Below are 25334 nucleotides of genomic sequence, written 5' to 3'. Positions count from 1 at the left end.
GGCTAGACCTATACAAAACGTGTCATAGTTGTCAGATGATGAAACACTCAGGAGATATATAACTTCTGCTGCTGCTTTTAGTGATTTGCATTTTTTAAATGACAAGAATTATCAGCAGCACACTATTGTCCTTTCAAAGTTTGAGCTAATGGCAGAAATGCGATCTACTCAGGAGTCTTGTATGGAAGGTCTTCTCTAAAAGTACTAAATAAAGGATTCTCTAAATCACTTGCCAAAGCAGTGTGATTCCACCAAAGTGATACTATTTATTGCCAAACTTCTCATTATGACATACTATTAAAATGTTTCTATAAAGACACACTAGCAGAACAACTTGACTTGTTTAAAAATATATGCAGTAAGTTGACACCTTTTGGAAAGTACACAAAAAAATCTCCAAACAACAGCACTCTAAAGAGTAACAATTTAAGGCACATGATTATTTTCCAACATTTTTTACATGAATCTCTGGCTAGACCATAAATTTGTAAAACATAATTTCATATAGTTCAATAACTAGCTTCACAGCTCAGAGAGACAGAATTTGTCTGAATGCAGGCAACACTTTTTAACATTGCTAGGTCATAGTGCAGCATAATAGACATTGTTAAAAAGAACCTTATACATGGAGCAAAATGCAGAGACAACACATCAAATATTCCTGCATTTCATCTTTTTACAATAAGGTGGGCCATGGTTGCTTCTTTGAGAAATACCAACTGTGGAATTCCCAACTTTAATTTCTTTGACAGAGTGTGTCACCAAAAAAAAAAACCCAGAGCTTTCAGCCAGGGAAGCAAGAATGGAACTGGCCTCACCAGAGGTGAACTGATTTACCAGCTGATCATTCCAATATAATTGACCTGATAAAAAAAGAAGCTGATACATACAGCCTCAGCAGCTCTAAATCTGTGTTGCTGGGATGGAGCTTAGTAGTGTTTGACTGATAAAGTGTGCTGAAGAAGCAACCAAACACTTGCACCCACAGGAAATGTACTGAAATGTGAAAGTACATAGAAAGAGTATGGGAAAAAAAAAAAAAAGACAGATGATGAACTCTTATAACATGTTTTTTGGAGCAATTGCCTTGGAAAAAAATAAGGAATTATAATCCACTATATTCTAGCAAAGTGTATATTCTCAATATAGAAATTTGGGACATGAAGCTTTTTTTCAATTGCATTTCAAATCGAGAAACTATGCCAAACAAAACCTTGCTGGTGATGATTTACAGATGTTTTCTTGAGGTAGCCTGTACGCAAACAGATTAGGAAAGCTCCAACAAGCATGCAGAAAGCACAGTCCACAGTGTCACTCTTCTTCCAGCTGCACAGCAATGACCTCTGTACACCAGCAATAAGAAATGAAAGTTTTATTTCAAAGTCAACACCTGATAAGCATATTGCTAACTTTGGTGATGGTACTTCAGTATTATGCTATGATACTGGAGGTTAGATTTTGGCACATTGCACTTTACCTGTGTTAATATTTGGGATCAGTCATGGTCTGTTATAATATCTATGCCAATGACTTGCTCCAATTATAGTATCTGGAACAACATTGATATGCTCTATTTCACCAAAAAAGTGTGTTCATATGTACTCAGTTTTCAAAAAATTGTATTTACATTATTGAATCATAAAATTAGCATCCCTGCTGGTGACAGCCTTAGGTTTCATGACCCTCATTAACAAGACTTACCTCTGGGTGATGAAGCTTTCCAATTAGGGACATTGATTTGAATCAGTGCCCAGGATGACTGCAAACAGGCGGCTGTTCGTGGATTGATATCAAAAGAACCAATATTCTGAGTCTAACCTCTACACTATGTATCAAATTTTATATATGATACTTGCCGTCATATCTCTGCAATTTGCACTCACCTTACAGGTGGTTTTAGCAAAAAGGACAAAGAGAGGAAAAGCATGGGGGTACGAAATTTTCACATATTGCTCCACTCTTTTTGGGTGTCTGGGTAGATCTCAAATTTGACATCTGACACAGAATCACATAGAATCCATTCAAGATCTGGGTAGGTAGAGTGAAACAACCACTAATTCCTATAGGTAAAGTAAAATTTACCAAATAAAGCCTCTGTTGGATTCAGTCTTAAGTGATTCAAATACCTCCCTGAAGGTGATTTAACTCATTTACAAATGGTTTACACTGATACCAAATAGAAATAAGGTACATGTAAGGATCACAAAAACAGTTAAGTACTCATTTTCTATTGATGTCAAAGAACCTTTGCAACTTATACACTGAAGATTTCAAGCTAAAATTTCACTTAGTCTTCATCCGAGTTGGCTTTTATTTATGTCTCCAGCTGTTCTCAGGGTGATGTAGATCAGATTCATGCACAATAGCTGTCTGGTGCAATCATAACTACGATTTTTTAACAGAAAACTGAGGACAAAAAAAATAAAGCTAGTTCCTAACACAAACATGTACATACCTCTGTGCAATACTTTGAACCATCAACATCCTGAGTCATTGTGGCACTTAAACAGTGTGGCAAGACATAGGATAGCATCTATTAGACCATTATCCTGATCAGCTATTGAAAGTGATACATAAATTAACAAAATAGTCTATCTTCCAAAGCAGCAGTAAAAATTACAAATATTTATACTTCTGTCTGAATGAGGCTATTTAAATAGAGCAGCTTAATTAAGAATATTAAATTAGTTGTTTGTGACCACACAAACTAAATTTCCGAGCTAATTCTGGATGTTCTTTCATTCAGGTGATGCTGACTAGAGGAAATGAAGATGAAGGAAGGAAATGGCCTTCCTGGAGTCCTTGATTAAATTTCAAGATGCTAGGACTTTCTTCTCCCTGGAAAGTTTTCCAGTGTCAATATCCCATGATTACTCAGTGACACAAGTATTCAAAAGCAGGAAAATATTTTTCTTTAGCTTGCACTTATGAAAGGCACTGATCCATTTCAATCAGAGTAGGCTTAGTAGGCAAAAGGCTAACCATTGGCTTCTCCTATGTTAATTTCAGTCATCATAAATATTGAATTTCCTTATTGAAGCAGCAAATGTAACCTATTTCTTTAAATGTATTTATGGCATAATAAACCACTTCCATGTAAAAAAACCCCAAACAAACAAGCAAAATCACAACCAAAACAAAACAACCACAAGGATTTAGTATGTTAAAAGGTTACTGGTTTAGCCTCCGAAAATAATATTGATTTTTTGTAACAGACCACATGAAAAAATAGCAAGGAGGCATATTTCCCCTTCACTGTGCACCCTTTCATTACAAACAAGAACTTAAACATGTAAGTGCAGCAGAAAAGCTCCAGTGTTTCTGACATCATGGGACCCCACTCCCTTTCTATCTGAAACCATTCTAGAGCAAAGCCCGTGAATCAATATGTTGCTCTCTTTTTTTACAGAAGCCCTTTTTTCAAGTTATTCTCTCTCATCTTCTTTCAAGTAAGTCCTGGCTCACAACTGTGTTTCCTCTTGTTCCAAAGAATGTGGAGGGACATGGCAAGATGCTGGAAGAGATGCTAGCTTCTGAAGCTTGGGGTGTTGCAGAGGTTTTGGCCTGTGAAAAGAACGTCGACTTTGTACACGCCTGGCTGCAGCAGATCTGTAATTTCCTTGTGCATCAATTAACATTCCCTTCTCTTGGGCCTCCTTCATAAAAGAGTCTTCCAGCCCTTCAAACATAAGCAGAGGATTCTCTTCTTGTGAATTCTCTGACTTGTAGCTAATTTCAGAACAATATCCTGAGTTTACTGTCTGTTTGTTATTCATATCTGTATGTGCTTCCCAGAAGAGGTCAGGCACATTTGAGTCACAAGAAGCTATATACTCAGAGACAGTAGAAAGAGATATATTCCCTCTGTTTTCCAACGAAGAATAGTTTGGTCCCCAAGGCATTTGGAGGCAAGATGGGAAGAAATGGAGCGGAGTCACTGAAACACTTTGGTTTTGGTTTAGCTGGTCATCTGAAGAGGAGTATTCTGTCATTTCAACATCATGGTCCATATCACCTAGAGAGCACAGGGAGACAGAAAAATTTGTAAAACATACTTTCTGTACTAGTATGCTGGCTGTTGGGGTTTGCATTTGGCTATTTTTATGAAAGTATTATGAAAGTTAGTGGTTTAAGACGGCTTTTAGATGGCTTTTTTTCTTTTTCTGGGAAACTGTGCAATGTCCCAATTTCTATCATGGACAACCTAAAGTAGGTTTATTAAACTTCTTATCCTTGCTGATTATCAGGCAAAACTTAGTTCAGGCTTTGTGATGAACCTGTTTCAGATATTTAGGAGATGGAGCTATCATCTGGTCATTAAGGTGTATCTTTATCTTGAAACATTTAGTCCTGATTCTCAGCAAGGAGATCTTTCAGAAACTTTTGAAAGAAATGGTGGTCTTTCAATCAAGTAGCAGAGGGTGTCACCAGGGAGTCAATTTCTTACTGACCAGAGCCTACAACCACTTTTCTATATACTTTAGACTGTGTAGAGAAACTTCACATTTCCACCACTGACTTCCAGTTTACATTGTTTTTTAAAAGCTTTAAGTGAAATTTCAGTATCATTCTCCTATAGGTAATTCAGAGGACTGTTTCAGAGAGTAATCAAGGCCAAAGGTTGTTAGCTTGGCAAGTCTAACTTCCCAAAACGCTTCTTAAGAAACACAGTAGTCAAAACGCAGTGATTTTGATATATCAAAAATACCTGCACAAGCACGTACACATACCAGTTCCTAATAATAAACTCCATTATAAATAAGGCAACAAAATGGAAAAAAAGAACAAAGGTTAGCAACAAAATGGTCAGTAAGACATATGCCAATATTTTATGATGAAGTTCCCAGTGGGAGAAAATAATGAAGATAATTTAAATGTGGATAAGTGTCAAGGAGAAGTTGTCCTTTTGAAATGCTGCTCATTGTTCAAGTTTTAAATCAGGGTATTGGAATTTAATTCACAGTTCTTTAATTAATTCAGTGTTCATTTTAAAACACCATTTAAAAATAATCAACAATGTATTTATAAGGAACTGAGTACTAGAACAACCACAGACCAACAAGACACTCCAGTAAAGAAAGTGATGTGTTTCCTATAATTACACTTGAACTAGCACATCTTCTGCAGGGACAGAAACCAGAACAGAAGAAAAATGGAACATCCTTTTTCTTTTCAAAACCTTATGAAGCTCTTCTCAAATCAAATTTCCATCATTCACTCTTACCCTGAGGTATTTGTCTGAAAAAAGTTTCATCAACTACAGAAGTACATTCAGCTTACCACATTCCTTTATTTGTTGGTGCGCAGAGGACACTAGGCCATAAATTTGTGATCATAGATTTCACAAAATTTAATGCATAGTCCTCACAGTGCCCTATGTTCTATTCAATTATGATGTCTGAACTGTGACCTGACCCACCTCATTTACAGCACTCACTGTGTTGATTATAGTAGCAAAGGCTGCTTTTTATGGTGCAGAAAATTTCCACAAAGTGTGAATTAAATGGCAACTAGGATATTTGTTTAAACCCAGGGTAAATTTAATTTTAAGTCTCTAACACATCAGAAACAACAAGTTATTTACTGCATCAGAAACCTAAGCGTTTTTCTGGTTTAATATAAGATCTGAATTAAGATAAACTCACAGTTTAAGGATAAATCTCTAACCAAAACTGGAATGCTTCTTCTCCACAGTCTGTTGTGTGATTACCTGTACCAGCGCAAGGGAATTCTGATGCATTCTAGTAAACATGCTTAATTTTTAAACCATTTCTTAGGTCATTTGGTGATGACATCAGCAGTGTGATTGAGTACTTGTATTGTTGCAGTGGAACCATTTTCCCTTCCTGGGCACTGAATAAAGACAAATGTTCATAACTGACTCAAGGTTTCTTAACAACAGAATCAAAAATCATATTCTAATTATGCTAAGAATGAATCTTAGCCCAGCTTATTGCTGATCTAGCCCTGCTACTCCTATTGTATATCTGAATGCAATAGAATCCAATGGGTTAAATGACTCATCTGACCTCTTATGGGTGAACCATCCTTTGGCACCAGCAAATGAATTGTCTTTCTGACGCTTCAGACTACTTTGCTTACAGCTGTAGACAGTAGTAACAATGTTACTCAAAAAGACCAATCACTGCTTAAGGAGGTTGAATCAGAATTACCTGATTTCTTGTTAGGAAATTCAGATACAAATTTTATAATCTAGAACTGACTAATAAAGAAACCTGAAGCCTCTTGAAACTGTTTGCACAGTGTACTGGTATTTGGAATACTATTTTCTTGGCATTTAAAGCATTCAGGCCAAAGCAAAGAGCGGGACCCTTCTCTGATGTAAAAATAACAAGCTATTGGCCCACAAATAGTTGGACAGTTCTTCTGCAGAAAGAAAACACAAAGATGTTTTGTTATTCAAACTGGAAGAAAACAGAAAATGTGTGGTTGTATGGAGAAATCAGGAAGGAAATAGGTGCCCTGGGAAAAGAAAAAGCAGAAGAAAAGTAAGTTTACTTGTCAGTAGACAGGGTTGATAGGAAGGCTGAGTAAATATAAAGGTGATAATATCTTTTAAAATATTACATATGTGTTGATTCTGGGAGAAAAGCTCTGGGTTGGTCCTCTGCACCATCTGCTAGCAGGAAGGAATCTATTGATTTATTGCTGAGTCGGAATGGAGTTAGCCGTCTGAAGTTGTTTGGAGAATATGGGATCTGGACTCGGGCCCTTTGTGATGGTACCACAGTATCTTCACTAGATAACCATGGTGAGAACTTCATGTAGATGCTTTGATCATCATCAGCTGTAAATACTGGGTTATCAATTCCTAAAAGAAGTTCACAAGTGACAAATACAATTAATCAGAATAATTCCTTGGTAATAGAGCAAGATGCTTTCTAAAAGGAGGATGACTATAGTGGGAAAAAAATAGGCTGATACATGCTGGTATATGTGTGACTAAGCCAACATACAAACCACTATATACACACAGGTTGCTCTTTCTACCTTGGTTATTGCTAGTCATTTTGGATTTTTATTAAAGAGAAAAATCGGGTATTATGTCCAATATTCAGTTACGTTTGCGATATCTGGAGACAAAAGATAAAATAAATAAAAGAAGAAATCAGCAAATTTTAAGCAAAATAAAGCACAATAAAAAATAACTGCAGAAAATTAAAATCAAAGCCATAAAAAAAGAAACAAAAGATAGAAAAAAATTGCAAAAGCATAAACTGCACAACTTCATAAAAGAATGTGTGTGAGACAGCTAGAGCAGGCCACAGAACAGTCAAGAAGACTTCTAATCTAGATATAAAATTTGTAGTATTCGAACAGAAAAATAGATATTAAAAATGAGCCTAGGTCTTGCATCTTGCCACCTACTTATTTCCAGATTGATTTATAGATGTCTTTATATGTTCTCAGACATAAAATTTGTCATGGAACAGTGAGGAGGCTGTATCAGTGTGTCTGCCCAAAGAGTACAGATACAAGTATTTTTCTTCACTGTATGTACCATGTTACACATGAAGTATACAATGGCATGCCAAAACCACAAAAATGCTAAAGAGAAACACTAAATTTTCAAACTTTATAAATTATATAATGTATTTTCTGTTATTTATAGTGATACACTTTCAATCTGATATTTTGGAGCTATTCAGGGCTGAAACACAAGTCCAATGAATATTCCAGGAATGCTTCAAATCTGCCCTTTTCATTGACATCCATGAGGCTGTAAGGATCTGTGGGAGCTGTGAATTTAAGAGGAGATATCATGCCTGAAAGAAGCAGGATGAAATTTATTGCAACAAAGTGCTTCAAATGCAAGTAGAAAACATTTCCAAAGGACTAGTATTATCTGGTCTTGTGAAGCAGGAAAACTCTAAAATAACATTTTCTGTTGCTAGATATAATTAGTGGGTTTAGGTCTGGTTTAGACAGTCATGGCCACAACCTCTATAAATAGCAAAGTTGATGCTGTCCATACTTCTGGACATCCAAGGCTTGCTATCTGTCAAAATTAATATTAAGCAAATATATTTTCTAAGAGAACATAAATGAACAAAACATACACACGAAATCAGCAGCATTTCTAGTACTTTTTTTAATATTTGAGAAAAAAAAATCTGTAGGTAAATAATATTTTTACCAGTAGGTGTATCTGTGGAATTTTGCTTTGTCACATTAGCTAGGAAATCAACTCCTTTGCCTAGATGCAAAGTTTCATAATCATTATTTTCTTCTGATTCAGAAAACTCCAAATCTGGAAAAAAAAAAAGAAAAAAGTCAAATTTGATTAGAGATTTTTGTCAGTTCCAATAGAAGATGCTATTTCATAATGTTTTGATGCTGTCATAGTTATCAAAAACACATCAATAACAAGGCTCTATATAAGGGCAAAATTTAATCAATAATTTTAGCACTGAAATGTGAATGTATATAGAGTTTGCAGCTTACATACCAATTACATCAAGAAACTCAACACAGGCATGTGGCTTGCATTATTATCTGGTGCTATGATAGCAAGAGGTTTCACACTCTGGCTAAGCTTTGGTTATCAGAATTGTCTGCTTTCCTGGGACTGAAACAAACCAACCTATGACATCATAGCACTGTTGCTGCTGTGTTTTGTGTCTTAAATGCTCACAGATTGACAAACGTCATTCCAATATAGTGACCAGTCACTGCATTTTCACCATTTGATGGAGGTCAGCATTAGTATCCTGACTGATTTCATACCTGGTGAGGCCATTGCTACTTCTGCTTCAGTAGAACCGGTTTTACAACAGCTGCTGAACCACTTGTTAAGACTGTCTTCCAATGAAGCTTTCTTTTTCCGAGTAGAGGATGACATTGATACATAGTGTTCTTTGACAAGACAGCACTGAATGACCCACTTAAAAGTATTCAGAAAGCTCTTCCTATGTGAAAGATTCTAGAATATTACACTTATTCAGTAAGCCTGCGTTGCCCCTGTCAGTCACAGAAATAATGCTCAGAAAATTATTCAAAGAACATACATAAAGAAAAAGATCTTTGCTTGGAGCTACTGAGAAAAGATAAATCCCTCTCTGCTTGAACTTTTTTTTTTTTTTTTTTTTTCCCTAGGCCAGTCAGCTTCAGATCACACTTTCAAGGCTGACTAATTTGATAGACTTGTGCATGAAGGGTGAATCAGTGCTGGCCTCGGACCATGTGTTCCTTTCAAAGTTACACACTCCTTAAGTTCTAATGTGCTCGCTTAGTGTCAATCTGATTCAGACCCTTCCAAACAAATGAACCTTTAATTCAAATTGGAATGCCATCACAACTACTTAATTTTATATGGCATGGTGTGCTGGGCAGACATATTCTGCTGTCATGAAAAACAAAGATGTTAGCAAAAGTTGCACTATGCAGCTTATCCAAAAGCAAGCTGAAAGTTCATCTACTTTGTAGCCAATGCATTGTTTTGTTTTCAACATTTAAATGTGATATTTTAAAAATATGAGTAAAAAAGCCAATTAAAATTTGGTTTGTCATCCAGCTGCCTGGAAAAACAACTTCTAAATCATTGAGACGCTGCGAAGGGAGCAGATCCCCACATTGAGTTCTGAATTATGGCTAGAAGTCCCTTTTTAGTATCAGCTTCACTGTTGCATATCACGAATTTTTCAATGATGCTTTACTGACAGTGTAGCTGGTAAAATACAGATAATGAAACTGGTCTAAGAGTCTTTTTACCTTTTTCCTTCAAAGTAAAATCTTGTACTGGATTTTCTGAAGATATTGTTCCATTTGGTATGGCACTGCTGTTTCGCTGAAAGAAAACAAAGTTACCAAAAATGCTATCATCATCAGATAGCAATGGCAGTGACATCCTTTGAAATCATGAGTTCAGCAGCATAACCCTGAAATCTGTTGTACTTTTTGTTTGACACTCAATATGGATGTCATTAGTTTCCCCCCTACATACATACTTACTACAGGAAAAGAAAGGAACTTCGGCCCTTTGTATGCTGTGTGTTCCCTCTTAGTTTCATGCAAATTTTCTGGAATTCTCTATGCTGTAGTGTTACCCTGATATATCTACCCTTCAACATCTCCCCACAGTGTTGAAGCATGGCTCCAGGTTTGTTGTTTTTCAAGTGACTGAAAACCTCTCGCCCAGAAGAAGAGACCCAAAGCACAGCGAAAAGCAGCATGTGAGAAGATGTCCCTTGAGTTATCTCATAGTTTAATCTCTTCTTGCTTAGGCCTTAATTCATGAAGTTCGATAGGGCAAAGCTAAATACAGGATGTAGGACCCTTCAGAGTCCTCTCTGCCCTCCCCACCCCTGTGTATAATAGGCAGCTACTTTTGGGTCCTTGTGAAAGTATTTTACCCTTTTTTGGCCCCGGTCTCGCTTGTGGATTTTATTGAGCTTCTTGGCATTGTTTATTCCTAGTTTGGTACTCTTGAAAGATTCTAAGCGCTTCCTCATTGTTCTGTGGAAAATCTCCTTGTCCTGTTTCTCATCTTCACTGTGCATGATCTCATGTCGACTGTATAGGTGTTTGTGCTGTGGCCAGGAAGGGAAGACAATATTCATTTATTTAGAAATACAGTTGGAAGCCCTGAATCCATGCATTCAATCAGTGTCATGAAAATGTAAGCAACTCCATTAAAAAGAATAAACCAAAAACTAGTCTGAAGGCAGTAATGAAACTCCTGTTTTTCTTTCTCTTTCTTCACCATGAAACGTGCATAAGTCAGGAATTTTAAGTACGTAAAAGTGACTGTTATTCAAACTAAGCCTCTCCCTAGAGGTGTCTGAATCACTTCAGCTGATACACGTCATTTATTTCTGCTTCAGAACCTATAATGGACCCAGTTCTGCTTTCCACTGGCCCCAGTGAAATCAAAGGCACTACTTCTGTTAAAGAGGCATGATCATAAATGAGAAAGAATATAGACAAAGCATATCTTCCTCAAAGGTGAAAATTTTGCCGATGGGTTATTTGCTTTTGAGTTTTGCTCCCAAGTTTTGCTTCCTGATGTCTCCTAGTTTTACATTGGAAAACAGTCCCATGCACTCACCTCCTGCCTGGGTTTATACAGGTATTGCTGTAGGGTGTGATGAGCAATGGTGTCTTCTGTATCCCGGATACTTTTCCTCCTCTGCTCTAAAGCTTGCATGTCAAGGCAAACTGGTCCAGTTTTGTCCCTCCTGAAGAAGAATAAAATATATATACAGCAGGTTTAAAAACCAGTAGTCACTGAAAAGGAAGAAAAAACAAGAAAAGGGGAAAAGATAGGGAAAAATGAAGATTAAAAAAAAAAAGGAAAAGTCAAAATTGGCTAAATGAAAATGAATGAGCAAATATCTAACGAGAAATGTGAAACAGTTATTGTTTTTTGTCCTTCAGGTGTGTGTAGCATTAATTTCCTCAGTTTACAAGACACACGGTCTGTTTGTTGAAAGAATCATGGAAGAGTTAGGGAAGGAGCAATTTTTTTGCTTGCATCTCTCCTGGGTTTTTCTGAACCAGACACAGAAATGACATCTAGCTCTGTCTATAGCAGCTGGTAAACAAAAGCCCATGAAGCAATGCTAACATGAATGTCCACTTAATCTTACCAGCCTTTACTGCAAAAACTTGTTTGTGTGTAAAATGCAACTATATAACTGTATATTTTATGTGAGAGAAAAGATTAACTGAATTTCAAAAAAGTAGTGAATGAAACCCCTGTAATTTGCATTTTTCAAAATTTATAACACTGTTTCCATTTCCTCAGATATAACATGAAGAAACCCACATCAAAACCCCCCACAATCAGTCTACGTAACTTACAGTAAATAAGAGACAGAACTTTCCACAGTACTTGGGCGTGGGGTGCTGAAATCCACATTTACCATGTTGTCTGTACTTGGGGAACGTATAAATGCCAAGGAACCTCTGCGTTCTCCCTGGCCACAAGAAGAAACAAGACTTAATACAATTGTAAACACCTTGGGCAAAATGTGTATCAGAAAATGCAGATAATTTGTGAGGCTGCTGAATGCAAATGGCACAAGAAACAGGCGATGATAAGGTATATTTAGGTAATGAATACAAACCGTTTTTTCATGTTATGATTTCTTTACATTGAGTGACCTTATCCCAATGAACAAAGCTAGGAGAAAAACTATTCCACTCTTGTAAATTGATTTTGAGGAGGTAAGTGAATTCTTAGCTCTTAACCTGTTTGGAAATTATTTCCTTGCCTTTTTGTAGTCAAACTCCTTTCTCTTCACAGACCCTTTCAGGGATGGACCTTTTACTTTGCACCACATTGCAAACCAAGTACATACAGATAACTATGCAGATTTTTATGAGTCAACACATCGCTGCACTAACAGCAGTGTTTTCAAATGTACAACACTTACTTTCTTGTTCCCTACCAGACTGGAAGCTGCAAATGCTAAGTGGTGGTAGAAGTCTACAAGACTATTTGAAACTGGTTATGGCATAAAGAGATGAGATACTGAAGAGATGACATTTACTTTCAGTTCTAAAACTAGTGTCACAGAAGTGAATGCTGGAAAAGCTCAGATTTATGTCTTCACAGCTTTCCCTAGTGCTTCCATAATCTCCTGTTTACATTGCAGAATCACAGAATATTAGGGATTGGAAGGGACCTTGAAAGATCATCCAGTCCAATTCCCCTGTTGGCGGAGGAACACCTAGACAGGGAGGCATCCAGGTGGGTTTTGAATGTCTCCAGAGGAGGAGACTCCACAACCTCCCTGGGCAGCCTGTTCCAGTGTTCTGTCACCCTTACTGTGAAAGAAGTTCCTTCTCATATTTAAGTGGAACGTCCTGTGTTCCAGTTTGTACCCACTGCCCCTTGTCCTATCATTGGTTGTCACTGAGAAGAGCCCGGCTCCATCCTCCTGACACTCACTCTTTTACATGTTTATAAACATTAATGAGGTCACCCCTCAGACTCCTCCAAGCTAAAGAGACCCAACTCCCTCAGCCTTTTCTTATAAGGGAGATGCTCCACTCCTTTAATCATCTTTGTGGCCCTGCACTGGACTCTTTCAATCAGTTCCCTGTCCTTCTTGAACTGAGGGGTCCAGAACTGGACACAATATTCCAGATACGGTCTCGCCAGGGCAGAGTAGAGGGGGAGAAAAGCCTCTCTCGACCTACTAACCTCACCCCTTCTAATACACCCCAGGATGTCATTGGCCTTCTTGGCCATAAAGGCACAGTGGTCATCCTGCTCATGGTCATCCTGCTGTCCATCAGGACTCCCAGGTCCCTTTTCCCTACACTGCTCTGCAACAGGTTATTCCCAAACTTATGCTGGTACCTGGGATTGTTCTTGCCCAGATGCAAGACTCAAGACACTTGCCCTGGTTATACTTCATTCAATTTTTCCACACCCAACTCTCCAACCTGTTCAGCTCTCGCTAGATGGCAGCACAGCCTTCTGGTGTGTCAGCCACTCCTCCTAGTTTGGTGTCATCAGCAGAGTTGCTGACAGTGCACTCTATTCCCTCATCCAAGTCATTGATGAATATATTGAATAGTACTGGACCCAGTACCAACCCTTGGGGGACTCCACTAGATACAGGCCTCCAACTAGACTCTGCCCCATTGACCACAACTCTCTGGCTTCTTTCCTTCAGCCAGTTCACAGTCCACCTCACTACCCAATCATCCAGTCTACACTCCCTCAGTTTAGCAGCGAAGATGCTGTGGAAGACGGTGTCAAATGCTTTACTGAAATCAAGATAGACCACATCCACTGCTTTGCCATCATCTGTCTATGTGGTTATGTCCTCATAAAAGGCTATGAGGTTGGTTAAGCATGACTTCTCCTTGGTGAAGCCATGATGACTGCACCTAATAACCCTCTTATCCTTGATATGACTAGAGATGTCACAAAGGATAAGTTGTTCCACCACCTTTCCAGGAATAGAGGTGGGGCTGACTGGTCTATAGTTACCCAGGTCTTCCTTCTTGCCCTTTTTGAAGACTGGAATGACATTTGCTTTCCTCTAGTCCTCAGGCACCTCTTCTGTTTTGCACGACTTGGCAAAAATGATGGAGAGTGGCCTAACAATGACTTCATCCAGCTCCCTCAGCACCTGTGGATGCATCCCATCAGGACCCAGATTGCTCAACTGGTCCCTAACCCAGTCCTCATCAACCAAGGCAGACTCGTCCATTGTTCTGACTTCCTCTGGGGCCTCATTGGTATGGGGCTCCTCAAAACAGCTTCTGGCAGAGTAGACAGTGACAAAGAAGGCATTCAGTAACTCTGCCTTTTCTGTATCTTCTATCACCAGGGCACCCACTTCGTTCGTCAGTGGGCCTACATTGTCTCTAGCGTTAGTTTTATCTGCCATGTATTTGAAGAAGCTCTTTCTGTTGGCTTTGACTCCCCTCACAAGGTTTGATTCTAAGGAGGCCTTAGCTTTCCTAGTTGACTTCCTGCATTCTCTGACAACAGCGTTATATTCTTCCCAAGTGGCCAGCCCCTCCTTCCACGACCTGTAAACTCTCCTCTTGCACTTGAGTTTGCTCAGCAGTTCCCTATTTAACCAAGCAGGTCTCCTGATATGATGAAAGGCAGTTGTTGAGTGACATTGTGGTAACATAGGCTGGACCCATCTATGATTTTGAATCACAGCAGAAAGAAATCATGTAGCAGGTGTCTACATTTTAAACTGTAATAAAAAGTACACCAAGAAAAAACATCTCCCTTGCAGAATACTGAAAGACATTTTGTCTACCTTTCTCCAACTCTAACTGTATTGGCTCCCTGTTACATTTCATATTCATAGACCAAATGAAGCAGATGTTTCCTTTTACTGTGGTAGACTCACACATGTTACAATAGTATGTTTTGGATCAGATCAGTGGCATTAAGAAGCGCAGTCTGGCCTCTGTGGGCAGAAAACTTCCGAGAAGAAAATAAAAATTCTGGGTTAGCATAATCCCGTCCATTTTCTTAAGTGTAAGTATTTTAAGTTGCTTGTATTCACTTGCTCTGGATTATTTTCATTTTGCCTGGTTTAGGCTCTCCACTCTCAACTGTAAGGGATTTATTTAGGTTCTGACTGAACTCTTTCAAGCTCTTGTTTATTGTACAAATGCAGCATAACAGCCGAGCTGAAAAAAAGAAAAAATTACAAAATACTTTTTTAACTCCTCAGTTTAAAGGGAGAAGAGAGTAACTGGGGGAGGCAGAACTTCACTCTTCCTGGAAGAAACAGCTTCAATTTCTATGTCAGTTTGTAAGTCACAGATGTTTATCTTAAATATTTATTTCAGAAGTCAAGGAAAAGTAGTTAAAGCAGTGTATCACCGAAGCAAAAATTAATGTGAGAAAGTTGTAGTGACTTTAGGATTCACAAAACATGACTAATCAGGCATATTAACATAACTAATTTCCACTGGAAGAAACTATGTTGCAAGTCTTTTGTAGAATCTGGAAAACTTTTCATTTCTATGTCTATTATTATCAGATCAGTAGACATTTGCCAATAGAATTTCTCTGCAAGGTACAATATATGCAGATAGTATTTAAACTAGGGTAGCAAAAGTCAATTTCCTTGTATTATGAACTGTAACTAAGGTACAATGAAAAAGGTAAGTCTCATAAAAAATTAATAACTTAAATTTAATCTGACATTACTATATGGGATTCAAGACATTCTTTGGTAAAGATTCTTGGCCTAAATCTATAGAGCTTAGTGATATATAGAGCCCTTTGCATCTGTTAAAGAGAATAAATACTGTCACGAACCTACTGAACAGGTTCAGCAGTGAATCTGAACATGATTCTCATAGTCATCAGCATCAAAGTCATTATCTAGCTTTCTTTCTCTGAAGTACAAACCAGAAAACACCATGAGAAATAAAATTAGTTCTTGAGTTCAAATGGTCTCAAAACTGAATGGGTAATTTACAAAATCTCAAAAGGAAGTCTTTGCTTGTATTGTGAACCACTCCCCATTTTTCACACTAACATAATTTCCTAATTTCATCTTATTTTCTGAATACTATCTTTGTAATTCTGTGTTTCATTGGAAGAGTCTGCCTGGATACAACTCATTTTCAAAAAAAAAGATTAGTAGTATCAGTCCTAGAAATAGTGTTTATTTTAATTAAATAAATTAGCAGTTATGTCCACCTAGCTGTGAAAATGAGTTTACTTGGAGATTACGGGCACAGAAAGAGTATAACTTCAAAGATCACTATTTAAAATACTCAATTTAAAATAATCCTCTACAATATACAAATACTGCACGTTTCTGGTGATTTGAACTAAGGTGGCCAGTTTCACACTGAGGAAAATCACAAATTCTTATACAATCTGTTAACATTGCTCCAGTCTGGGAATAGTACTCCTGCAGAAGGCCGATAACTTCCTTCCATTCTGTAACTTCAAAAATTTCTCATATTGCAGGTCTTAAGTTTCTCTAACTTCACAATGCTGTGATTGCACTTGATATCTGTAGTGTATCACTTTAACCTCAGCTTTTGAAGTATGAGTGTTATGACTTCATTGAGCTAAAGTTACCCTTCCTGATTTTTATTCTATAACTGTGATCTGGCAGAATGAGATTATAGAAGTCCACTACTTGGATCATATATCCACAGCATTTGAAAGTGAGCTTTTTCAAATCAGATTTATCATCACATACAGCCACTGTTCTACAGGACCCAGACTCTGTTGACACATTTAGAAAGACAGTAGCTTGTCTGATCCCTTTGGAGTTACAGTATTTTTTTTTCATACAATGAATATAGAAAGAAAGTTATTTGGTAAATCCAACAGACTGACAAATATATTCATACTTGAGAATCAGGCATTATACTGTCAACTACAGCCACTCAAACAGGTGATAGACTCAAAACACATTTAGAAAAAAAAGAGCAGAGCAGAAGTGGAAATAGCTGTCTTTTAAATATCTCTTGCAATATATCAACTTTAGGTTATATCATAAATTAAAACAAAAAAAAAAAGCAAAGACGAAGACAAAACCAAAAACAAACAAACAAAAACCACAAAACATCAATGACGCTATATGACAACAAGTGTTCATAAGTACCTCAGCCACATAGCTAATTGCATCCTTCAAGTTGAGTTCGTGGAAAACATTAAGGATCTGGTCTCTTGATTTTTGAGCAGACCTTCTCATCAGTACTTTACTGAGGAATTTCCTATCAAAATTGGTCCACCTGATAATTTAAAGAAACCATGTTAATGGCAACAAGCAATTTTAGTTTCACAGCATTTTTTAAGTTTCACAGCATTTTTTTAGTTTCACAGCATATTTTTGTGAGTTAAGCACTTTTGAAAAAATGGTAAACACAGCAATGTGAGGAATTTGTGTTTTGGAGCTTTCAATTAGCATTTAAAGAAAGTTAAGGAAAAGCCTGCTACAGAGTGATGCAGCTGTCACAAAGCATTTAATAGGTTAACTTGCCAAACGCTACTACAAGAGCAAGAGTGCTATGATTACAGTATCCCATTCCAGAATCACTTTATACTCTCGGAGATCATGCTACCTTATTTTTCTACTTCTGATGATGCATTGTTATATCTAATAGCTTCATTCTAGAAGTTTAATCTTCTTTTCTCCTTTGGAAGGGAATCTGCTTTTCCCCAGTTGTATAGTAGAAGAGCCAGCCTAGAAAATCAGTTCACAACAACAATGCCCTTCCAAAAGCACTTCTAGTGGGTCTTATTCATGACATCTACATACTCTGGGGGAGAGAAGTGATGTATATTTTCTGTGATTTACACTTCCAAGCTTGTCTGATAGCAGGATATCTGCCATTTAATATTTAAGCTCCAGAAGATAAAGGCTGCTTTGCTCTCATCTGCCTTCCTCAAGATTTTCTCTAAAGGGCATGAGGCAACTTTGGAGACTACTATTCAAAGTGATTCTATCCATTTTGCCCAAAGGCTATTTTAAGTTTATGACTTTTTATTCAGGTTGTTGAAACCTTTTTGTTGTTACACATTATTCACAGAATTTATAACTATTCCTCTTCTCTAGCCATGTCATCTGAAAAGCAGCCTCTAATTGAGGCTGCCACACCTAACCACATCAGTGAGGATGCTTGGGTCTGGCATTTCTTTGAGGAAGCAGCATTTTGACGTACATATAGTCCAAAAGATGCAGACTTAGTGTGGTCTCTTTCAAAATAGATTAGTCATTCAAACCACACACTCAGCCATGAGTCTACATTAAGCTACTCCTTCTCTTGTTACTCAGGGAAATTATCTTCTGACATCTAAGTCAAACTCTAATCTGAGATTTAAAAATATTTAGCCCCATCTTCAAGACAGTATTTCAAAACTAGGCATATATTCCCCTGTATTTTAGCCTGCTGAAATTAATTACCAAAAAGAAAAAAAATTCTAGACCAAAAGGAAAAGGATGTTCTATTTGAGAAACCTCATGAAAATTCTTCACTGTGTAAATGAACAAAGAGCAAAAGGAAATGAAGGAGACTGTCCCTGTAACTGGGTAGAGACAGGTGAGCAACCACTTGAGTTTGGATACAATCTAGCTCCAGCCTGTGAGTTGTATAGTTATATGAGCATAATGCTAAACCTAAGCTAATATACTCAGCTTCTCAGCAAGGGTTAGGAGAGTCCTTTGCAGAAAGCTGACCACAACCATATGGCTTTTGGATTGGAACTGACATGTTGAGTCAGCAGGACATTAGCAGGTCAGAACTGTGACTGTCTGCACCTATGAAATGACCTAACTTCAGGGAGGGAACTGCCTAACCTTAAATAAACTCTTAATGATATGCAGCTTTAATGGTTTTTGGGGTTGGTGGGTTTTTTTGTTGGTTTGGTTTGGTTTAGTTTTTTGTTTTGTTTTGTTTTGGTTTTTTTCCACATTTATTCATCTAGATTATGGAAGTCTGCCCATCATTATGGTAACTCTTCACATGTACTTTAAAGAAAATGGTGTCTATATCTTTCAGCTGAATAATTCTGCTTCTCTCAAGACAAATCAACTATAAACACAGGGGGATGGAAATGACCCATAGTTATCATTATTGATTTCAAACTAACAGACTTAAACTATCCAAGTAATTTCAAGGCACCCTATGCCATCACTTTCAGGTGTTGAACCCATCCTTTGTAGAAATAGGATAAACAACTCGCATTGCCATAGTTGAGTTTTTTAGTGTCTCCACACATAAATAATGTTCGTTAAATGCACTATTAGATAGAAAGACCAACATGAACATTTTAGAGTAAATCTTGTGAAAATGGACAATCCTAAAACCTTGAGAGAAGCTGATCCCTGGATGTGAACTCAGACATTTGCAAGGGCCTAATCTGAACTGTGGAAGAAAAATAATACATTCCAGTGTAGGGGGAAAAATAAACTATTTTCATATTTGCTATATTTCCAGTATTTTCAGTATATAACCTTGTAAACTACATTTGACATTCTTGCTGTCCCTAAACTCACGGGCTTGAAAAGTCATAATTTACAGATAAGATTTCCTAGCAGTATTTCAACATTCCAAGTTAGTTACTACTTACTTGTCTCGCAGATAATTATGTCCTATTTGTCCAGAAATGTCTTCTATAGCAGAAAGAATGTGATCAAAGGCCTAGGAAAGTGAATTTGGAGTTAATGTTTACAGAAATAAAAAACATATTTAGAAAATAACTCTGTTTATGTCATGTTAGACCAGGCGACTATGCAGAATAATTTTCTTGTTGCTAAGCAGATTTTCTTCCCATTTACAGAAATACTAACTACTATATGCTTTTCTTCAAAGGTCCTGATATTTCTAACTTGTTCTTTACAAATTCACTAACTATTCTTGAATTACAAAGGTCTCAGCAACTTAAGCACCTATTTTAACATTCAGTTTTAAGGCTCCTTTTATCAACTCATTTTACCATCTCCCTTTCTGCCCTATGAAGTACATCACCCACTGTTAGTGTCAGTGATAAAATGAGTTGAAAATTTTCCCTAGTGTTTCTTTTTAGATGTTTTAGGAATCTATATTTCTTTCAGAGTAAAAGTAGGCACTATTCTTTTGATGTCTAGGGCAAAATCCCCTACTGGGTATAGTAGATGGCTGATAGAAATCCTGAGGTTTATAAATCTTGATTCAAACCAAAACAGCTGCAGGTAGAATACAGTCTTTTTCTGTATATTTCACTCTGAACATTGGAGTGATTACTACAGAGTCTAGAGCATGCTAGGTTTAGAACAACGTGGGTGACACTGATTATTCCTGAATATGATATTAATTACTGCCTCAGGAGATATCTGACATGAAAGTGGAGAAAATGATATTCAGAAAACCTCCATAGCCTTCACACTGAATTAAACTGTTACCATGAATCTGGAATTTCAATACGTAATTAACATCTGCACTGGGCAGCAGACTACCTTTCTATGCAACATGTAAGCTACAAAGCCTGATTTCATATCTTTTCGATAAATAAACAATATTTAAGAAGGAAAAATAAACCTACGTCCACATGCTTTACCCTAGTGATCTTCAATCAAACGTTCTCCTCTTATAGATGAAGAGAAAGAAACATATTCCACCTATGCTGTTTCCCCAGAACTGTCAGCCCCATTTAATTCTCAAGTGAAAGATCAGAACCTTCAGTTGAGTATTCCTTCACATGACTCAACCCAAAGACAAATTGCAAACTACAGATAACTTTTGAAATGCTTGAAGGATTTTGCCTTGAAATTTGATTCTCCCCTCCCTTCCAAAAAGAAACTTTCTGTATTGTATTTTTTTTTTTCTCTTAAGGCACTCTGTGAAAATCCAAAAGATATCGCAGTTTCGTTTAAAAATATCTTACTCTGCCATGAAGTTTCTCATTCAGTTTTGGCTCTCTGTGTTCAGTTTTCTTCACTTTCAGCCACTGTACCAAAGGCTTGATAGTCAGTCCCTAAGGATTGAAACATGATAGTCACTACTTAGGCATTATCTTAGGTTTTTCTCCAGCTGGTTATTGTTAAAGACAAATAGAGCATTTTTGTCCATTATATTTCTCATACTTCCTCAGTGGATCTCTGTCACATTTAGAAGATAAAATAATGCAGTAACCTCAAGTCCTGTTAAAAAGCTTTAAAAATACACCAATCAGTGAATAAAATATATCTTCTATAAGAAAAATATGGTAGTGGAAGTGTTAAAGTGTTTCCTGTACCACTGAATGTGGCAGTTTCTGCACATATCAGTAGTTTGTGACCACAATTAAACTTTCTATAATAAATTTGAGAAAAAATTCTAAGCTGATATATACTGACATATCTCTATTTAATTTAATGTTGGTTTTTTTTTCATCCAGAAAGTGCCGTTTTCCTTGGATACTAAATAGTTTCTTATCCCACTGCTTAGTATTACATTATGAAACAAGGACTTAGGCTAAGTTAGATTAGCTTAATGACTGTATTTGCCCATAAAAAGGACTGTTCCCTGTAGTTATTCACATGAGGTGAAGGATATTTAATCAGGTATTAGCTTGAGCACTATTAATACCAAGCAGCTAAGATGGAACATTTTTTAGCACAGAGGTAATTGTGTTTTGTCCCTTGTGATGCCATATGAAAACATAAAATAGGATCTTTGCTACTAAAATTACTAACTCAATTATGCTTTCAGTTCAGTGAAACAATACGCAACCTTCAGCTGAGAACTGCTTTAAGCATTCAGTACTTTTGGGGACTCCTTCTCCTTGCAAGAAACATACTTAAGAAGTTGAATTACCTGGAAAATAACAGTAAAAAACACAACAATGATAGTTGTGCTGACAAACAAGTTTTTCTCTTTCACTTTGTCGTCATCCAGAAGTACAACCAGAGCAAAAGCAACTGCTCCACGTAGTCCACCATATGACATCACCACCTGGTCTATTATCCCCAGCTGGACCATTCTGTAGTGGTTAAGAATCCATGTCTGTAAAACTACACCTATAAAAAAGAAATGACAGCATGTCTAGGAATACCCTTATGAAATGTCCATATCCCAACTGTGTGTAACAGAAACAGTATCACCAGTCTGCTTTCATAATGAACTCTCAACACCATCTACTTCTCCCTCTGTATTGCTACACTGCTAAGAAGGGTAGGGCCACTTGGTACCTTTCTCTTTATGTTTGGGCAAAGGAATTAGATGAAGCTTCTTCTGTGAGCTAGCAGCTCTTCTGAGAGTGCTGCCCTCTGGCATAGACACCACAGGTGAATTTCTGACATGTGCTGACCTTTGAAATTCACAGTTGAGAAGGAACACAACTTTAGCACCATAGTCAGTGACATGCACAGGGTCTTTTAACAGAAAGAGAAATGGTTTGAAACAGTGTTGACATAGGGAGCAAGTGTGGTACTCTTTACAAATCACTAAAAATGACATTTGTGTCATTGTCTTATGGAGGGTTGTGTAGTTATTCTAACACTGCCTTCAGGCCGGCAGGTGAGACGCTGCCTGGTGTAGGAGACCTAAAGCTCTAGAAATCACAATGTCTCCCAGAGCTCCAGGCCGGACAGATGGAAAACAGCTTCACCACTCCTGAAAGTGGCACAGCATGTGTGTCCCACTGCAGCAGGCTGGGACTGTTAACCAGTGCAAAAGAGATATTTCTCTTTTTAGAGAACTTTGAATTTGTGCTAAGGGGAGGGTGTCTTGTGTATATCACTGTAAGCAAGGCCTCTGGTGGAGGCAACCTTTAAAATTAATTAATGTCACCAACCTGACTCCTCCAAGGGTATGAGAGCTGCAACTCTGCAACAATGTAAGACTCAATATCATCAGGTCTTTAGTAAGTTATCAATGTCTAAGCTCAATTACTTTAATGCATGCATGTTATTACTGCAGGATATTTACTATTCAATTATTGATCACACTTATTATAGGACTATTAACCACTCATTCCAGGAATACAAGTGACAAAGTCAAGATACTGAAAACCTATTTAAATACCTCACTAAATGAACAATAGTTACAGACTGTTTAGAAAGGAGGACATGGGGCTAGGCCCTTCATTCAGCCCATGCATCTTTAGACAAAATAAGAAGAAAATCTAGGAAAACTGATAACTAGAAAGGTGTGTTACCTTTTCTTTGAAATTAATTCAAGACAAACATGTAAATAAACCCATTGAATTAATTCCCAGATGTAGGTACATACACCAAATAACTATGTGTACTACTCTCTAGGAGTACTTAATTCTATGCCTTTTTTTCAATTTTAGCGCCTTTGATATTTCACAAAAAAAGTGATTAAATAGTAGAACTACATAGTTGAGCAAATAATCATTAGTATTTTGAAATGTTTGAAAACTTATATAAGCCAAATAAATTGACAGTAGGTAATCCCTACCTGTCACAGTCTTATTTACTCAGTTTTTCACCAGTCCCTGAGAATTTTTTCTTAAACCAGAGAAACTACTGTGTAATTATGTCTTACATCAATGTGTCTAAAGCCTGAAGTCAGCCATGAAATTAGTGTAAGACAATCTCTTTATTAACAAATTGAAAGCTAAAAGAAAGAGATGGCTGAGAGGACTCAGATATTTTGTTAGGCTGCAAGATAAAGAACCAGTGCCAATACCATATGCTGGGTCAACAAAGGTTAGCCACTGGGTGATTCACAGTATCACAGTATGTTTGGGATTGAAAGGGACCTCAAAAGATCATCTAGTCCAATCCCCCTGCTGGAGCAGGAACGCCTAGGTGAGGTCGCACAGGAACATGTCCAGGTGCGTTTTGAATGTCTTCAGAGGAGAAGGAGGTTCCACAACCTCCCTGGGCAGCCTGTTCCAGTGCTCTGTCACCCTCACTGAGAAGTTTCTTCTCATATTTAAGTGGAACCTCTTGTGTTCCAGCTTGATCCCATTACCCCTTGTCCTATCATTGTTTGCCACCAAGAAGAGCCTGGCTCCATCCTCGTGGCACCCACCCTTTATATATTTATAAACATTAATAAGGTCACTCCTCAGTCTCCTCTTTTCCAAACTAAACAGACCCAGCTCCCTCAGCCTTTCTTCATAAAGGAGGTGCTCCACTTCCTTAATCATCTTTGTTACCCTACGCTGGACCCTCTCCAGCAGTTCCCTGTCCTTCTTGAACTGAGGGGCCCAGAACTCGACACAATATTCCAGATGTGATCTCACCAGGGTGGAGTAGAGGGGAAGGAGGACCTCTCTCGATCTCTACCACTCCCCTTGTAATACACCCCAGGATGCCATTGGCCTTCCTGGCCACAAGGGCACAGTGCTGGCTCATGGTCATCCTGCTGTCCACCAGGATCCCCAGGTCCCTTTCCCCTATACTGCTCTCTAATATGTAATTTCCCAACCTATACTGGAACCTGGGGTTGTTCCTGCCCAGATGCAGGACTCTACACTTTCCCTTGTTAAATTTCATCAGGTTTTTCCCTGCCCAACTCTCCAGCCTGTCCAGGTCCCGCTGGATGGCAGCACAGCCTTCTGGTGTGTCAGCCACTCCTCCCAGCTTAGTGTCATCAGCAAACTTGCTGATAGTACACTCTATTCCCTCGTCTAAATCGTTAATGAATATATTGAATAATATTGGCCCCAGTACTGACCCCTGGCGCACTCCACTAGATACTGGCCTCCAACTAGACTCCGCACCATTGACTACCACTCTCTGGCTTCTCTCCTTAAGCCATTCATGTTAACCGCAGGGCTAGTGATATCCTCATATATAATCAAAAGCGAAATTCTACTATATTTTCAGCATGTGATGAATCTTACTGTGGAGATCCACCCTCCTAACCCAAAACCAACAATAAATTCAACAAAAATAAATTGAATGATTTAAACAAGCTTCTCCAGAAGCATCAACAATACAATGCAAGGACAGGAAGAAGATCGTGTCCTTACCAATAACTCTATATACTGAGATGAAGACCAAAGTCAATAGAATAAAAGCTGTATTCCAAGTCCAGATTGCTGGATTTACAGCTGAAATTCCCAGGAACATGAAGATAATAGTTTCTGCTCCACTGGCCATCATTTTCATGGTGTATCTTACAGTTGTAGAAGATTGTTCAGATATATTAGCCTTTACATATTTCTGACAGCAGATGCCACAGAAAGTTATCCTAGGGAAAAAAAAAATAAAAATAAGTAATTGTTCTGAAAATATTTGTTGTAACATTTAATATTATTTCCATCTATCTGTCATGTAGTTATAAAACCCCAGCATTAATTCCTAAGAAAAAATACACCTAGGAGCCATTGCTGAGTCTAATCTAGGTAAAAAGCATATCTCAAACATTCATCCTGAGGTGACCGCAGGAGGTGAGAAAATAGCATTTCATTAGAT

At 37.7% G+C, this 25334-nt stretch overlaps 1 protein-coding gene across 3 annotated transcripts in view; it reads right to left on the bottom strand.

Annotated features, from left to right (window-relative positions):
- Nucleotides 1-241: 241 nt before the first annotated feature.
- SLC9A3 (solute carrier family 9 member A3) overlaps nt 242-25334 on the bottom strand; it is a 63399-nt gene continuing 38306 nt past the window's right edge. Inside the window, exons 6-17 of one of the 3 annotated variants that reach the window (XM_065052219.1) lie at nt 24890-25110; nt 21757-21959; nt 20846-20935; nt 19553-19623; nt 17085-17214; nt 11824-11939; nt 11069-11198; nt 10374-10550; nt 9733-9808; nt 8159-8272; nt 6589-6832; nt 242-4015 (exon numbers count right to left, since the gene is read on the bottom strand). In XM_065052219.1, the coding sequence (XP_064908291.1) occupies nt 4012-4015; nt 6589-6832; nt 8159-8272; nt 9733-9808; nt 10374-10550; nt 11069-11198; nt 11824-11939; nt 17085-17214; nt 19553-19623; nt 20846-20935; nt 21757-21959; nt 24890-25110 (1576 nt within the window). In that variant the 3' untranslated portion in view covers nt 242-4011. Of the gene's footprint in view, nt 4016-6431; nt 6833-8158; nt 8273-9732; nt 9809-10373; nt 10551-11068; nt 11199-11823; nt 11940-17084; nt 17215-19552; nt 19624-20845; nt 20936-21756; nt 21960-24889; nt 25111-25334 lie in introns of those variants that run through there. The other 2 variants (XM_065052218.1, XM_005510187.3) reach the window with 2 other exon arrangements.

Source organism: Columba livia, chromosome 2 (assembly GCF_036013475.1).
Source record: "Columba livia isolate bColLiv1 breed racing homer chromosome 2, bColLiv1.pat.W.v2, whole genome shotgun sequence".
Taxonomy (NCBI): Eukaryota; Metazoa; Chordata; class Aves; order Columbiformes; family Columbidae; genus Columba; species Columba livia.
Note: the sequence above shows the minus strand (reverse complement) of the source record. Positions and strands in the feature narration are given on the sequence as shown.